The 17,866-nt window shown below is 31.8% G+C and overlaps 1 protein-coding gene across 1 annotated transcript in view; it reads right to left on the bottom strand.

Moving 5' to 3' along the window:
• Nucleotides 1-2,072: 2,072 nt before the first annotated feature.
• Nucleotides 2,073-17,866, bottom strand: part of LOC127851733 (uncharacterized) — a 49,846-nt gene continuing 34,052 nt past the window's right edge. The window contains exons 2-7 of the mRNA XM_052385594.1: nt 11,184-11,317; nt 9,035-9,254; nt 8,323-8,391; nt 5,789-6,088; nt 5,331-5,357; nt 2,073-5,179 (exon numbers count right to left, since the gene is read on the bottom strand). Of these exons, the coding sequence (XP_052241554.1) occupies nt 5,058-5,179; nt 5,331-5,357; nt 5,789-6,088; nt 8,323-8,391; nt 9,035-9,254; nt 11,184-11,317 (872 nt within the window). The 3' untranslated portion in view covers nt 2,073-5,057. The remainder of the gene's footprint in view (nt 5,180-5,330; nt 5,358-5,788; nt 6,089-8,322; nt 8,392-9,034; nt 9,255-11,183; nt 11,318-17,866) is intronic.

Raw genomic sequence — 17,866 nt, 5'->3', positions numbered from 1 at the left:
ATTAGTTAGGTCATATGACGAAACAGGTTCAAACGAGCCGTAACCGGTCCAATAAAGCATGGCTATTGACACAGATATTTTCATCGATATTATGCGTGGATTGCAACGGGTCAGTATAAAAATGAAGCTTAATAATTTAGATTTCCTGTAACGTCACACGTCATATTTTTCGTATTTTACAAAATATATGACCCAATTTATAGTAAAGGCAATTTTCCATTTTTCTTAAATAAAAGACTAGAGAGCACATATTTTTGTCATTTTTTCTTGAATGTAAATATTTGTTTACGCCTATATATTTTATAAATGGACTCGTTCAATAAAGGTTATGGCCTTATTGCGTGTCTTGAAACATTAAGTATTGTTTCGAAAGTATTAATTTTTTTTTAAATCACGTCCCATGGAAGGTAACACAATCATATGATGGTTATTTTTGTCAAATGTCAATAATTAAATGTCATACACATGTAAACTGGCAAAAGCGTCAACATGACAATTACAAAAGAAGGGTTCAAACAAGCTTTTCCTTTAATAATATAACATTTAAAGCATTGTTGTAAACGTTAAGCACTAAACGGTACGTAACAATAGTATTACGAAATCATAAAAGCAAACATCTCGTCAACAATTACGTTATTTGTTTATAGGTCCTCTATTTTGGCGCAAAAATAAGTTGGAAAATGAAATGAACAATACTGCATTCATTGCAAACTTGGTTGTTATGTTAGTTTATTATAGCTTTACTGAATCAAATCCAGTACGGAAATGTAGAAATGTAGTAGCGAGGCATTGGGCTATACATTTTATATTGTCTCATCTGGTAAACCGAGCAAGAAGTCACTTATACAATTTCTCTACAGCCCTTTGTGTGTTAACCTATCTGTTCTCGTTTGAACTATGCCTGAATGGACTATGAAGCATGTCATTACATGCAATCTATAATGGAAATATATGGTGAAAGTCTTCTTCTATTCTTTGGGATTATTTTTACACCATTAATGACATAAGTTAGAAAAATTTGTTGATGAACTGTTGATGAACGCTTCTGTGTACATTAAATGAACGTTTCGAAACCTGCGACAAGCTAGCGGGACGTTAACTGATGCCACCTATGGAAAATATGGATATATTTTTATTTGTGATTCATAATTGTATTTTATAATGGAGTACCCATATGCTTTTACTGAATTCCTTAATTGAAACAATTCACTCTTTCGCTCTTCAGCGTTCAAGAGTAATTTCATAAAGGCGATACAAGAGCATTCATAAGTTACATTATGTTTTAATTTATAATTATGACTGAGAAGAAAAAGAAACACAATGCAGATAGATCAATTTTGAACTTCGTCGTAGCAATTTTGGAATCAGCCCGCTCATTGCCAACAATAGTAATCTAATAAGAATAAGAAAGTGTCAATAAAAATTGACGGAGTAACACGGAGTTATAAATTGTTTTCACAATACATTGATAAATAAATTAACAGCTTCTTTAAAATGTGGCGTTCCTTTTATTTGCAAAATGGTAAGCCTTGTAGAAATACGCCAAACATTCTTAAACTTGATAACAGCACTTAATTTTGCATCGAATGTATATTATTAAACGCTTTGATGTTATAAATCAATTATCATAACGCTTTACAAACCTTCTGACATTCAAAAAGCATCACAGCCTTTCGGAGATATTTTAAATATATGTAGATTTGTAAATCATTACAAATACACTTTTATTCTTAAGGGAAAATAAAAGAATCATTGTAGTGAAAGGTGTTTAACTATATATGTCTTAAATATATATTGCCGTTATTCTCTCAATTGTGTACAGTAAATATATTTATATCATATCGTATTATCTTAAGCTATACCTCTGGCCATGTCCTGTGAAATAAATTCACTAGTTTTTAAAATATAAATGAGTGTGTCAATTGTAAAGTGTACTTAAGAAATACCGATTGTTCTTAAAGGGGTATGAAGTTTGTCATTAAATTCCTCATATTAACAGACTTAAATAATAAAACTTCAAAACGCAAGTACATTTTGAATATAATTTAAAAACACGTCAATGTGATAGTAGTATACTTAATTAATTTATACCCTGACATATTTGGTTAGAGGCAAAAATGCATGCGCATTTCATAATAATACTTGAAATAAGTATTGATTGCAATGAATTTGTATCTTGTGTGGCATCAACAAACGTAACAATCTTTATCACGAATTCATATTTTACTCATATCTGTACTAATACTTTCCGCACTCATTTAACATTATACTGTGTTCTATATAGAACACAGGGATGTTTTCTATCATCAAGATCACGATTGTTACAAGGAAATTATTGACTCTGAATTGTTATGCTTAAATTGGAATTAATAATTGTAAGAACAAAAACAAATATACATTGACTAAATTTGACGCGTAATATCATTTGGTGGGTATACATATTTTGATTTGTAATAATGAATAGTAAAAACAATAAATCACGATTTTAATTTGTATTAGTCTCCTTACTATGGTGATGCAATCGTTTAATAAGAAAATATTAAAACAATGAACAACCAATCAATGATAGTTGTAATAAAAATTAAACATCTTAACATAATTATGGTATTAAGATACAAAAAGAATTCAATACAAACAATGTCTAAATACCAAAACATGAAAATGAGGGAACATAGTATACATGCTTCAATATATATCCATAAGAAGAGCTGCCGACCTGTAATTTTTATCAACATTTAAATATAAATGGTGCGACTTGTAAGTTAACTAGTAATGGTGTTGTTGAATAAGGTTGTAAGTAATATACCAATCATTAACAATTATATTTAGAACTAAATGTGTATATAAAGGTTATAAATATAGACAACATTCAAATATATTCAATAAATTGCCAAATTAATGCTTGTTAGTAACTGTTAATGTACACATTATATACTATATAATTTATGTTGATTATTATGTTATATTTCCTTGCATTTTCATTCGTTCCAAAACAAACTTCACTTATAAATGACTACTTATGATGTGTTTTGTTATGAACTAAAACAAACATTATCATATATAACCTTTTCGAAGAATAAACACACATTTTACTTAGCTGTGTGTAAGTAAAATTGGAATGTAGTGATAAATAAAACAAATGAAGAACAACCAACACTTGAATTCGAAAAATGCAGTTCCAGTTCAATCGACAGAAAGACAGACAGACAGACAATTAGCTTATTCAGACTGATACACACGTACATTGTCTTCATATTCCAGTATACGCATTATTGTCTTTCACGTTTCTTTGTATAACCGTATAACATTACCTAAAAGAGACATTTAAGATTATAAATACTAATACACTATCAAGGCGGTAATGACATGTTTTAACAGTATTATTTAGAATCGCAGTTCGTATAAAAGAGTTTCTGTGATAAATTAACAAAAGTTATGCATTATCCATTTGTTACATAAGTTCATATAAAATAAACGGCTTATATATTGTTTTCTTAAATCAGTGTAACAACGGCAGATACATATACAACGGTATTAATTTGAAAATTGAAGTAATAGAAACAAAAAACAATAATGTTTTTTTTTTAAGTGTATCAGCTTTGTTGGATTCTAAACGGATGTACAGAGACTTTTAATATATGTATACATATCTTATACAATACTGAAATTACTTTTACAGTACCACTTTTGTTTAAAATTGTCTACAAGTCTACATTTGAACTCGCAAATACAACTTTTTACTTGTACACGTTTCGAGTTTCAAAAAAACAACTATATATAACATTTTTTAATAATACAGTAAATGGCAATTTTACGGCTTACATAAATACTCGCATGTTTTTAAAAAAAAATAAGAATGATAAGCGGATGTTCAAACAACGATATACATACATACATGAACATGTCTTACGTTCAAATCACAACAAATTATTTTACATTTTATAAATATTGTATGGAATTTAGGCATACCTATGTTTGTTTGTTTGACATGTATATGTGTAGGCAAAATGAACAATACGTTTGAATACAATTAAACAGAGGTGTACATCATTTTATTTGTTCCTTACATTTTGGAACAGTTTAATACTGTGTTGTTAGACTTTTACAAAATGATGGGATGTCATACTCGGGTTTATAAATTAATACTATTTGTTTCCAAAAATTAATGAATTAATTGATTGTTCCGAATCTATAAAACAAACTCAAACTTATCACTGCTTTGTGACACTTTAAGAAAACTAAGCTAGCATGGTATTCTTAGGACCAACGATATTGATTTACGCTTCCATAACATCATACCTATGTAACATTCCTTTTGTTTTGTACCTCCTTTTTGTTAACAACTCGTTAAATACCAAAACAAAAATCACGAATTATCTAAGCTTACATTTAAGTACCACATTTTCTCCAAAAAATAACGTATTAAAGTCACTTCATTTGTCAAGTTACCAATTTGATTTGAGGCATGTCTAAACTTTTCAAAGCCGACCAAACTTTGGTGCTAACATGAACATGTACTAATTTTATATAATTACATACAATATTAGTATCTGATACGGCTTTTCGTATTTAAATGTTGAGTACTATACGTATTGGTTGCAGAAATTCGATAAGACTATTATGAACATTGTTATTATCATAATACTCAATATACAATTGGAAAAGTGTGTAACACATACATTAATCACATAAGGAGTTATTTTGACTTGTGCGTCATCACTTTATGTCAAAGTGCGTCGATACAGAACACCACTATCCAAAACAATCGACTCAATATGGTCAACTGTCATATCTCGCTTAATGACTCATGTTATCCAGCGATGCAGTTTGTTCGTTTGAAAAGTGTATATCTGCATTCCTTTGTAAAGAGGTAAGATTTCCAACGGTCACAATTTGCTCTATTGGTGACTCTACATGACAATATAACACTGTGCATTAAGGGTATATTACGTTTATAATCCATCCCTCAAGAAAAATTTCTGAATTATTACGTTTGTGTATGTGGTAGTGTTAAAAGGCACTTCCATGGTGCTATTCGATCCCAACTTGAAACATGTTCACCTGCAAACTAGCACAAATATCGCGAATGTCATCAATTGTATAGCCTGGGTTTGCATTCGACAACACCCACTATCTGGATCGGAACTGATGGATTCACTTTGAGCATCTTTGCCAGACCCTGAAATTCCAAACTGAAGCACGTACAAACTGTAAATCAACTGTTAAACAAGAAATCTACTTAATCGGAAAATAATCAAAACAAAAAATGAGAGAGAATTTCCATTGTTGTTTACATGAATGGTATTTCAACAACGAGAAATGTTCCTTACCTCGCCTTGTTAAATTATCTTTGTCCGCTATAAAAGAAACAAAACATGGTTTTACAACTTACCATTATTAACAAAGACTTAAGCAACGAAATAAATTGTGTTTGTCAATCAATAGCGGAAAAAGAATTAACACATCATTAACAACCATGATTGTTTGTGGCATTGTATTGCGATGTAGTAACATATTTTACAATTTTGATTTCTAATGGTGTTAATAGAAAATAAAAGAAAAACAACTTGTGTAATAAATAATAATAAACAGCTATACGAAATCATTAAAAGCATACTAACAATGACTTAAAATTGCGTTGTAGAATCAAACAAATTAAAGAATATCAATCAAATGACCAAAAACAAAGGTGTCAATGAAATGAGAATCACCTACTGATGTAACAATACAATAAATGTGTGAACGACCAGCCCAAGGAAAAAATAAAATTTGGAAATGGCAAACTTACTATTTAAAATGTGGATTTTAACGCTATTGACGGCCAAATCAGAGCTCCTGCAGACATAATCCCCATTATCTTCCAGCCGGCTCTTGTCAATAATCAATTCGCTGACATAATATTTGCCTTCGAAAGATTCGTGCTTCAAAATCTCCACCCTGCCTTTCCACCTCTCGTCTGCCGTGTGAATCCTATTTCCGTCGTAAAACCAGTCAACTGCTTCCGGTGCTCTGTAAGCCCCCGTTGCGTTGCAAATTAGGTGGATCACAGTCCCCATATTCACATAAGTGTTGCCGATGATTCGTAGTTCTGAAAGGAGTTAATTCAGTACTTAGGTTTGCTTTGGATATTTAGAATCTGTCATAATCGAGTGCACAAAAATACAATATATGGATATTATTTTCATACATTAAGGCAATTACCAATTGTAAACGACTTGTTATGCAATTAAACTCAATATCAAGTATCTTACTTTATTCAGAATGTGCATTATGCACTATGAAAGTGTATCGTGTGAAGACGTAAAGCCTGATGAGAATCAACAACAAATAACCAAATAACATAACAGAGATCACAGGAATAGCATATTTTATTATGGCACATTTTTTACACATAAATATATTACAGCCATATGCTAGAATGCTTTGCCAATGGCTTTAATATTTTACGCTAATTAATTTATTAACACTGTATAATAAATGAGTTCCGGTTCTTAAACAAAAAAGCACCAAGCCGTTTAACAATAAAATGTACTAGACATAGTCCAAAGCATTACAATCACTCTATATAATTAAATTGTTAAAGACTCAACAAGTATTTCTTATGTAAAACGATCAAACAGCAAACTCAAAGTGTAACGTTTCTGTGTTGTAACCCATAAACAACTCATAAATAACAAGCTATTTTTGAAAACGTTTTATATGATGCTATAAGATATGCAGGTAGTACAATATCTGGCTAAAGCTATTTTGCCTGTCGAAAAATAGGTAGACCTATGCCAGTCAAAGTGAAGTATGATACGATACTCGGAAATAAAAAAGCAACCATTTTAGTCAACACAAAACATTAAAACATTTGATTGTCGCATTGTCGTTGTATCATTCACCAATATTCGAAACAAAATTGTGTGCGCGATATTTGATTGATAGAATGTTGGGCGTCTTTGGAAATGTCGCCACATTTGGTGTTCAGTTAACTTAAATTGACATACAAAACAATTATATAATATATATATACCACAATTTGAGCGCGATAAAATGTCGCTTGCTATTTACAAGTGTGCTCTTCTTAAATCGTGCGTACTGTTGATTGTCGCCTTTTGAAAGAGTCACCCGACAATGTATCAAATCAAATATACGACACGTGGCATTTTGAAACTTAAAGAGAAAATGTAGTATAACACCTATGTTCAAGGTATTTTTTGCAAATATAAGTGCGACAAAGCGCCTATCTAATGTTTGAATGTCGAAGGTTGTCTGGCAAAAACCGGAATGCGTATATGTACTGTATTTAACTGGGATATTTTTATAAGGGACTTTCGAATAAAAATGACTTGATACGAACTCAGTTTTCTATTGACAGGAACAGAACTTTAGTCGCAAAACCACATTTTGATAGCTGTAAAACAGCAACCATCACAAGAACAGCATTTGCATATTGCCTGCATTCGGATAATGACACAATATAACTTATCATGACTTTTCAAGCATGTTTAACTCGTAACTTAATGTTACTTAAAGTAATATTCGGATCAGTTGGTTTTGATGGAGGAGCAAACTTTAAAATGTTTAATGTGATACGCATGCAATCCATTTGTTGCTCGCCTACCGTATTTACACACCCATGCTTTATTATCAAATGTTCAAAAACTGTATTTGTGTAGATTATACTGTTTAGATTACTTTGCTTAGAAAAGCATATACCAAATAAAATCAATAATCGTTTAGGGAACCGCAATACTCAAAACACGAAGCAACCGCACGTTCATGGACCACAAGCGTCACATCAATATGGTGAGACTAGTTCAAAGATCTCAAACAATAACGTATGCAAGTTCAAGTTGGTATCTTCAGTCTTTTTGAATTATATGTAATACATACAACAATAAACATAAGCTATTTTAAGGTATGTAGCAAAGATAAATGAAAGATCGGGAGACGGGAAATGACTAATGGTTTATTTTAATCGAACTTGCATCAGGATAAATGGTAGCATAGATTGATATAATATAATAATACAGCTTATATTCATCTCCAGTCACGAAATGTTGATGCGTAAGTTTTATCATAGGAATGCATGTATATGGTAATGCGATGTTACGGCAAGATATCATGCAAAAGGTTAGCAATCCACGACATGCATTGAGACAGGAATATCATTTTTTCTACTAATATTTTATTCGTTAGCAGGTATAAAGTCGCCGACCCATTCCTTAATAAATAAAAACGGGTAGCAGCAAGGTTGTCTAGGCTTGTGTAATAGGATAGACACATTTTTAAACCGACTAAATGTTATTTGCTTTGTTTACAACACTGACAAAATACCTGTCTCAAAGTCTATCGCGTCAATGGCTAGCATAGGGGTCTGTTTACCTGGTCGCATCTCCGATTTATCTAAAAAGGAACAACGTACTTGGCATTCGAAAAACAAACCAGCAGCATTATCAAAAATGTTATAAATAGGTATCTAGGAATGCAATTATAAACAGCATCTAAGATTCTTACAAATCGCGGATTTCTGTGCAATTCTATTGCGGACACCAAGAGTACGTAATATAAAAGTGTCTGGAGCAAATGTGCGATCGTAACAATAATAAAAAGCTAGGTTCTATTTCGATGGAAAATTATAGTTAAATTAAATATATGTATCAATATTAAGAAAATAAAGTTTGTATGTTTGTATGTTTGACATTTCTCGAAATGCGTCTTATTTTCATTTTCTCTATGGCAAAAATTATGCATCAGCCTTCAAAACAACTAAAAATTGTTAAAAAAGGAATACTTATTTTATAAGATTATAAAGTCTTACCAAGGACGCGTGTTATAATTAAATGTATTTTTTTATCAGAATACAAGCTGTTACTTTATAGTTGGTTTCCTTTAGAATATTAAAATAAAACTCAATGATGACTCTAATTATGTATGCATGTTTTTTCAATGGCAACTGCATATAACCCTTTATAAAAAATTCTATTTTGAATAATAATAATTGCATGTAAAGGTATCAAAACGAGCAGTCTGTTCTAGACAATCTTACCAACGACATTGAGTGAGACATAGTGAGCAATAAGGTGGTTCGCGCTGATTTGGCACTCGTACATTCCAGCATGTTTTGGCTTCACATTTTTAATAAGCAAATCCCAGGTGCTACTTGTTTTGGTGATCTGGGAGTGATCGATCGACATTTCGTCGTCCTGTGAGAAAGACATTTCCCCAATCGTCAATGGATAATCTTCATTCGTTTTTCTCCAAACCACCTGAAAGATAAAAAACAAACTCGAGGTTGCATCCAGTTATAAGAAACACATAAAACAAAAATGGACACTATTGGATGCAGGGGTTTAATTACATTTGACATAAAAGATATTAATTGAAAGATTCCGATCAATAAGATTTGTTAGCAAAGCGCATACGTTTAGTATAATACCGTATTTGCTATACTGGAATGTGAACGCGGTTCTTCTAACGACGTGGTACTGTTTTTAACTGGTGTATATTAAAGTGATATTATTGTTATTTTTCGCTGTTGAATTGATCTGAAAAGAATTAACAGGTTTAAAGAGTTAGTTACAATTATATGCAACTCATCTTGCTACCAGCTGTTTATTTGTTTTTATTTTATTCGATATTTTACATGACTGTCTTAGTCCTCTAAGCCTAGCTTCTTTTTATTAGGATCGGAGTTAGTGTTCGTGTGTCGTATGAACATATATCGTTGCAGGACATTAAAATAATCCGTATAACAAAATTGTGTCTTTGTTTCGTTTGAACGAATCTGCACTATAACTAAATTTAGATTTAATTTTCACATCGAACATTGAATCTTTTTTGTCGTCAGTTGTCAAAACGAAAGTACGGTTGATATTCAAATGAATTATTTTTCTCTTTCCGGGATATTGTTTTAGTATGTTGATGCTGATTAAACAAATATAAGTGAATATGAAGTGAAAACACCAAAACTAAACAACGGTTGCGCTAAAAACCTATACAGATAGAATACACTGTTAGATGCGTCTAATGCCACTTTAATGGCACTAAGGCAAAGTGCAAATGAAATCTCGCAGTTTGAAAGGACTCCTGCAGTGTTACCGACGCAAACGTTACATTACTTAGTACAAATACTTTACACAATAAGCTATCAATAAGAGCTTGGTTATTTATCGTCATACCTCCGGAAGTCCTACATCTAGAATTGTAATTGAATCGTGTTTGCTTAGTGGATGTAATCGATATTTCAAATTTAAGATACGGGTGTTTATTTGTTCGTCTTTAATAAGTAGTTGCTGTGTTAATCTTTCAGAATATACCTTTAAAGGCATTTATACACATTTAAGCTATGGAAAATTAGAAGAATTAAGTGGTATAACATAAACAGTTTTCAAAATTAAATATATTGTTCTTACTTTATATTTCATATGAGTAACGTAATTATTTGAGTGAGTATCAACATGGAAACCGTTCGCTGTTCCACTTATGTGTTTGTTTTATTTATCCGTTAAATAGACCGAGACATCATGTGTTTTTCTTAGTTTTTCGGTATAAATGCGGTTGTAAGATAGGAACATGAAACGTTAGGCATGGCTTAATTATTAACAGTTGAACTTTTACACATTTATATTAGTCTTACAGTAATTTGCCTCATGACGTAAATAGCTAATTAAGCATGTAATAAATAGCATACGTGAATTGGTTAGTGAAGTTATACATTATGTGAATGTCTACATTTCAAACGTGTTCACAATTATACAAGACATTATGATCTGCCCATATTTACGACATGCACGAAGACTTGTCAATTTTATAAATGTACCTTTTTGTAAACATATCTGCGTAAGACAATTAAAGCCAAACAGAAAATGGAAGCATATGTATTCAAATCAATTTAACAAACAGAATAAGTTTTATTTATTTATTAATTTATATTTATTTATTTAGTATATAACCTTTGATAAACCTTGGCCAGCATTTGACATTCACATGACAGACAGCGGAATTTTCAAATTTACCTTTTTGATATATGATTCCAATGATTGCAAACAATAAGAATTGCGACTTAGTTATTAATATGTTAAGACACCGGTGTTAAAGCAGCATGCTTCATACAAAGGTTCATCAAAGGCGGTCGTAAGCAGTGGACAAACCTGGTTATGTAAGTCACAAAACAATATGTAGCCTACCACGTTTACCATTTTCGGTCCAAGATTCGCTATTCGACACTTTAGTTTTGCCAAGTCTCCTTCACGAACCGTTATGTTTGTAGGAGCCTTTAGAAAATACGGTTCACCATAATCGTCATCGTTATGAAGTTTATCACTAACCCCTGAAAAAAGCAATAACAAAAATTAAGTGTTACGTTTTCTTATTCCATAAGGATGGCCTCAATAGTGTTTCTTGCAAAGGCATAATTTTACAAGTGTATTGTTTTAGGAATGAACAGACTATTTATTAAGTATTCTTTCAAAATACGTATACTAATTTAAGACGTATTTAGTAAACGGTTGCCTTAAGAGACAGTAGAGCAATACGATTTATTGAATGTTCACGCTTCAACGCGTTATTTATCCACTGAATTTAAAAAATAAAATTTGCACGAAGATAACCTGATCCATTCCTGGCGTGTTACATCAATAACCTCGATATTTGAGCAATTTTCATCTTAGTTTAATAAAAAATGGTCGATTCTTCAATAAAATTAACACTTGAGATAATTAATAATACAGATAATATATTCGCTATATATCTTCCCGTCTGTTTTATCATGTACAGTTACTTATGGTGAAAATACATAACTGTATTCATAACATGCAAAATATAAATACAATTGATAAAAAATAGTTCCAAGTAAGAGTATTATTGAGAATTATTTCTCAAATAATGTTTAAAATTTAATTAAATCAACACTATTTCATAAGATAAACTTACAAATATATAATAATGTCTCTTCTTGGAATATGTGTCAGTTATTTTTGCAATATGCTCCAAAGCAAATATAAGTGTATAATCATGGCGACCTTTCCATGTTAACGTATGTAAAATTGTTTTACGAGAAGACAGGTCTAAATATAACAAAAAGTGAACCTTTAATTACAACATACGGCGAAAACCCTGTTTGTACGAAGCGGCCGCTTATTCGTGTTTAGAGACCAATTGCGAAACATTGAGGAAAAAAAAACCCATATTGGACGGAATATTCTAAACCTAACGTTATATATGAAAATACATTTGTATCGAACGTCGTTATTGCCCTGTGGTATCATAAACACGTTATTATTGCTTAACTAGAAATGCGTTAATTCTAAAATTACATTGGTAAATGTAACCAATCACACGAGTACATGAGAAAACACACGTTACGTATGTGTTAATTCAAGCAAATAACAACCACATCGTTATATTAGTTTTAAAAATAGTAGAACCGATTCATATTCAATTCTGTTCTAAGAAAGGGTGTTTAGATTTAAAGTAAGACGTTATATACATATATATATAACATCAGAATATATCCTTTGAATTTATTTTACCACAGAAAAAGACCACAGAAGTCCGAATCTAATTATTGTGATTGGGTGAAGAAATAGAACGACAGTTATTCAGTAAATATAGGGAAATTTATTCCTTCTACTTTTTCCAGTTTTACTGAATTTCCCTTGTGTCTAATTGGACGGCCGATGTATATCTTATTTACTGACATGCGTCTACGATTGCATAATTTGAAGTGAATGTTTAATGATTTCCAACATGTTTCAGATGTTTGACTGATTTACAAAGCCATGATCTGTAAGCTATAAGAAAATGTGTCTGATATTAAATCACAAAATGTATACACGCGACACATATTGTAGGCTTCGAGAATTTAAAAAAGTAAACATTATGTTCAGAATACATAGATACACAATAATATTGTTTATTTTAACATGAGCGCTGTGGTCGTGTATTGTACAAGTCGGTTTATCCGAACTAGTGACTTGTTAGAGTTACACACGTTGACCCTGAGCAATTATGTATCATTGGATAGAATTACAAATATGATTTTTCAAATCATTTTTTACGAATTTCAAAATGAATAACTTCGATCTTTTGTTACACATTATTTGATTGCAAGTAGTTCAAAATTTTAACGGCATCACTTCATTTTGATCAACCTTCGTGTTTTGTAAAGAATCAGGAGAAACCAAACAACTTTAAATGCGGGGTATCTCAACAACAAATTAATCGTCACGGTTCTACGAGTCAAAAGTTGTTTCACAAATTACCATGGTGGCAATATTGCTTCAAACTATTATGCTTGAAATCACAAAGCTATGAATGCTACCCTGCCTAGAATTATTAAAATTTAAAGACTACATGGAAAATTACATTTCACTAAATTATTGTGTGCCGTCGTTAGTAGCGCCAATGTATAAAGTGTTCCTTTTCTCTTCTGGTTTAAAAGAAATTTAGTGATAGCATCCATGCATTACTTGGTTTCCTGTATTCGTCGTCTGCAACAATTGGCTGCATTTAATTGCAGACTCCTTTTTAGGATGAACTTTTGGGATGCGTTTTATTCAAGTAGTATGATATGTCGCATTTTCAAAACCGAAACCATGTTTTCAGAGGTTTCGTGTATTTGGGCGAAAGGTATTTTCTTACAAGTTGAAATACGGTATATTTTTGCCTGCAATAATTCGATTTATACAAGTATACCAGACTTGAAAAAGTTGATATTAAGGAATGACTGTTTTAAGAGTTTGCAGTTTTCTAATGAGATCCTACGGAAATAGGAATTAGTATAATCCAACCTTTTAAAAACATCCAGGTAAAAATTCCAAATACCGGTTCTTCAGTAGATCTAACCACTTTGTGCATTGCAATCAACAATTTCGGGTATGTATTAATGTGCGAAATATTAAAAAAAAGTAACGGGAATTCGACTTTTGCTACTTGGTACACACCCGATCGTGTTTTAAGAATGTTTTAACATTTTTGACACATCAAGTATGTCCCCAGCGCATGAAAATAAAGTATAAACACTATTTATCTCGTTTTTTGAACGATTAACAAGTGAATGTTAGGTCGGCTTGCCTAAATAATCCAATACGGAAAACGCCAGCCAGATCATGTGTTGTACTTAAATGCGTGTTTGTGCATACATAGTCGCCAGATCGAGCTTTAATGTTGTTGGATGTATGGTACACATTTATAAATGGTGATGTAGATGCGTTATGTAAATGATCTCAAAATGTTGAATTCAATGCCATTTAAGGTTACTTTAAACTAAATCGCGTTGTATACTGCCGTGTTCCAGCAAAGTGTTTATTCACATGTATTACATTTTCTCTTCTGTTTTACAAACGCATCCATTTTTGTGGCTTTGTCCAGTACTATATGAGTGTCTTCAATATTTTGGTTCATTGCATTGGGTACTGCCTTGAAAGGTAAAAGATAAAGGTTCGCTTATTGAAGCCTGGTGCTTTTGTCGCAATCTCACTACCGAAACCCTGTTTTCCGAGGGTGATTGCATTTGGAGGGATTGTACTTTCTTCGCAGTTTTTTGTTACTGCCATTGTTGAAAGAGGACAAATGTATCTTTAAACTGACACACACACACACACATACACAAACACACACACACACACACACATACACACACACAGAGAGAGAGAGAGAGAGAGAGAGAGAGAGAGAGAGAGAGAGAGAGGAGAAAGAGAGAGAGAGAGATCATATAGAGAGATAGACGGAGAGAGAAGAGATAGAGAGAAGAGAGTAAGAGAGATAGAGACGAGAGATAGAGAGCTCGAGAGAGAGAGAGAGAGAGAGAGAGAGAGAGAGAGAGAGAGAGAAGGTTTTTTACCTTCAAGTTGTTAATTACGACTTAAAATCATATTATAAAAAATCCAATTGTTAACAATTAATCAATAAGTTATAAATTGAAAATAATTTTAACAGCAGTGGTTCTTTTAAGGTTTGACCTTTAAAGAATACATTTGCTGCGAGGATTTTTTTCTAATTTATTTAATTCAAATAGCAATATATAAAAGTGTTGTCGGGATAAAAACACGAAGATTACTTTCTGGAATGTCATAAGCGCCCAAACAAACCTTGACAATATAATTTATGGAAAATGATCAAAACTTTTGTTATTTTTATTATGTCTTACTTGCACAAAAATCTTCAAATTTGAGCAAAAAGTTACATAGAAAACTAGCAAAATATCATAATAATGCGCATCTTATCATGATGAACAAGAATAACGCCCAAGCAAATCATGAGATATTGACAATAATACGCATAATGAAGCAAATTATAACGGATAAACGGAACCACACATCGGTAATTGACTGAATGTATAATGTATAATACAGCATAAACGAGTAAGTAAAAACATGATGGCGTTCCCAAGTCCAAGGCGTAATCAATTTGGCGCATGTGCATAGGAATACTTAATTAGCATTTCTTTTATACAATTCAACTTTAAATATTTATTTTCCCACATCCGCGGAATGTGGCACATGACTTTGTATATAAGTTAAGAAAAACAATTTCATTTTTAAAACAAATGAGCTTATTAACTGTGATTTCGAAAATGGATGCAGTGCCGACTTTAAATCCTAACTTACATGTAACTAAATATTATATTATAATCTTCATTGATTTCACAAAAAAGCAGTAACATAAGTTGTAATTAGCTCGATAACATTCTTCGGAGTATTATCGAACACTATTGAAATTCCTTACAATCAAAACGTGTTGCATGTTATGAAATAAATTGATCACGATCACTTAAGGCCATGCGGTATTAGGTCAAACTAAAACATAAACGCTCGTGATTAAACCTAGATAAGCTAAATTGCGTGTGGATGGTGCCCAAAACGGAAAATATGTTTTCAAAATATGTTCGCATTATCGGTCAGTATAGATAATGTATCGATGTTATCACCATTTTCATTGAAATATGCATTGAATGTTATGACAATGTCAAAGAAAATTGAATGTATAGCTTCCGAGGTGTTGCAGAATACATATCGAAGTGACAGACCTGCATTTACTCACATCACATGACTTTTCTAGCCAGATTCAATAAATTGTAATGGCAGGCGAAATTTAGTTTTGCAGTCTATAATATATGTTTGCAGTTTATAAGTTATAATAAAAATGAACATATATCACTACAAGTATTGCGCTGGGTTATAAAGAAAGAAAACACGCCATCCAAATGAGTTAATATAATGTTTGTAATCAGAAACAAAAAACCGAACTGTATTATTGAAGGTATTGTGTTGGCGTGTGTTGGAGTGATGGCGATGATTAAAATCGTATTTTTAATATATAAACATTTTCAAGAACCTGTAAAGAATGACATAATGCTTAAATAAATACGTGCGCTTTTGGCTTATTGTATATGCAGCAGCTTTCCGGTTATATATATGACTTCGTTGAAAGAGATTTCTAAAGAGCAAAATAGTTCATGCACTTAACATAAGGTTACATCAAAGACACATTGAAGATTTTATACGCTATGCATATCACATTAATCTGCATCCTAATTATTAAAATACATTTACCAGTAGTGCCCCAATAACTACACACTTGGAATGAGAATATCTAATAAACAACATGCAAACGTTTATTTTACCGTAAAATAATACATTAAATATAGTAAAACATGTGCTGAAATGCAGTAATACTTAACATCAAGATATGTTATTAACCTTATTTTTTTCTTTTATATCGATGCGTTCGCCAAACACAATATATTTATTTGATATAAAATTATGCATGCAAAGGTCTTTTCCATCGATGTCAATGCGCGCATATTTTTTTTGTAAAGTTGTATACTCACTTGATCGCTTTATTATATTAAAGGGTATTCAACCGGAATAACTGGATTTTCAGTTATCAGAGTAACACACTTAAATTTTACAAAAACAACCGAGCAACTAGTGATATATATAATCTACTTGTGAAAAGGATATTGTGTGTGATAGGTTGAGGTAAAACCCCTAAATTGCTTACTCATATAATTAGTTCTTTGTTCATCCACAAAAACAGAAACGTGCTTTTAGATGACAGACGCATACTCGTATGAATACGATACATTTACACATTACCACAACACGTCATACTTCCGATTAATAGAATGAACCATGGTGTCCTAAAAGTAACATTATTGGAGTAAGAGTTCAATATGCGATCTTTCCAATTTCTTCAAATTAACAACTTTGATGACAATTATGTAAAGCATTTTCATGGAACATCAACATGGTTTGTACAATAATAATCATTTGACAAACAGAAATTAAGCTCCGAACGATGATGATAAAGCTACCTGAAAACACGTTATCGTTTGTGATCATCGGTCAAGAGCAGTACACTAAGTACACCGATGACAACATTTTTTTTTCAACTATATAAACAAAGCCATGCCTGATGCCAAGAAATGATTCAATTTACATTTATCCAGGACAATTTGCAACATATTGTAAACACTTTGAGCAAATTGTGTAAATAGAGGCAGCAGGAATAATATTTATTGAAACCAGACACTCTTCATTTTGAATCATGATAAACAGTCATTGTTTATGTACTATCTAATCTCGTGTCTATATTAAACTATAAGAATTTGCTTCATAGAGCTTTTACTCTAATCCCAATCACAAAAAATGCAAACAAACAAATACATGTTCACGACCGTTAATCCCGCGCGGCACCTCGTTTTTGCGATGCATAAATAAATGAGCCAATGCAACTTCCGAGGCGGCGCTCAGGCCCGGATGTTTTGAAATTTCATGGACAATTATACAGGGTGATTAGATTTTACATGTTTTTTCAGCATAATTCGCATTATTTTAAAATTGGGTATTGTAGTGCGATTCAGCGAAGATTGATT

Source organism: Dreissena polymorpha, chromosome 11 (assembly GCF_020536995.1).
Source record: "Dreissena polymorpha isolate Duluth1 chromosome 11, UMN_Dpol_1.0, whole genome shotgun sequence".
Taxonomy (NCBI): domain Eukaryota; kingdom Metazoa; phylum Mollusca; class Bivalvia; order Myida; family Dreissenidae; genus Dreissena; species Dreissena polymorpha.
Note: the sequence above shows the minus strand (reverse complement) of the source record. Positions and strands in the feature narration are given on the sequence as shown.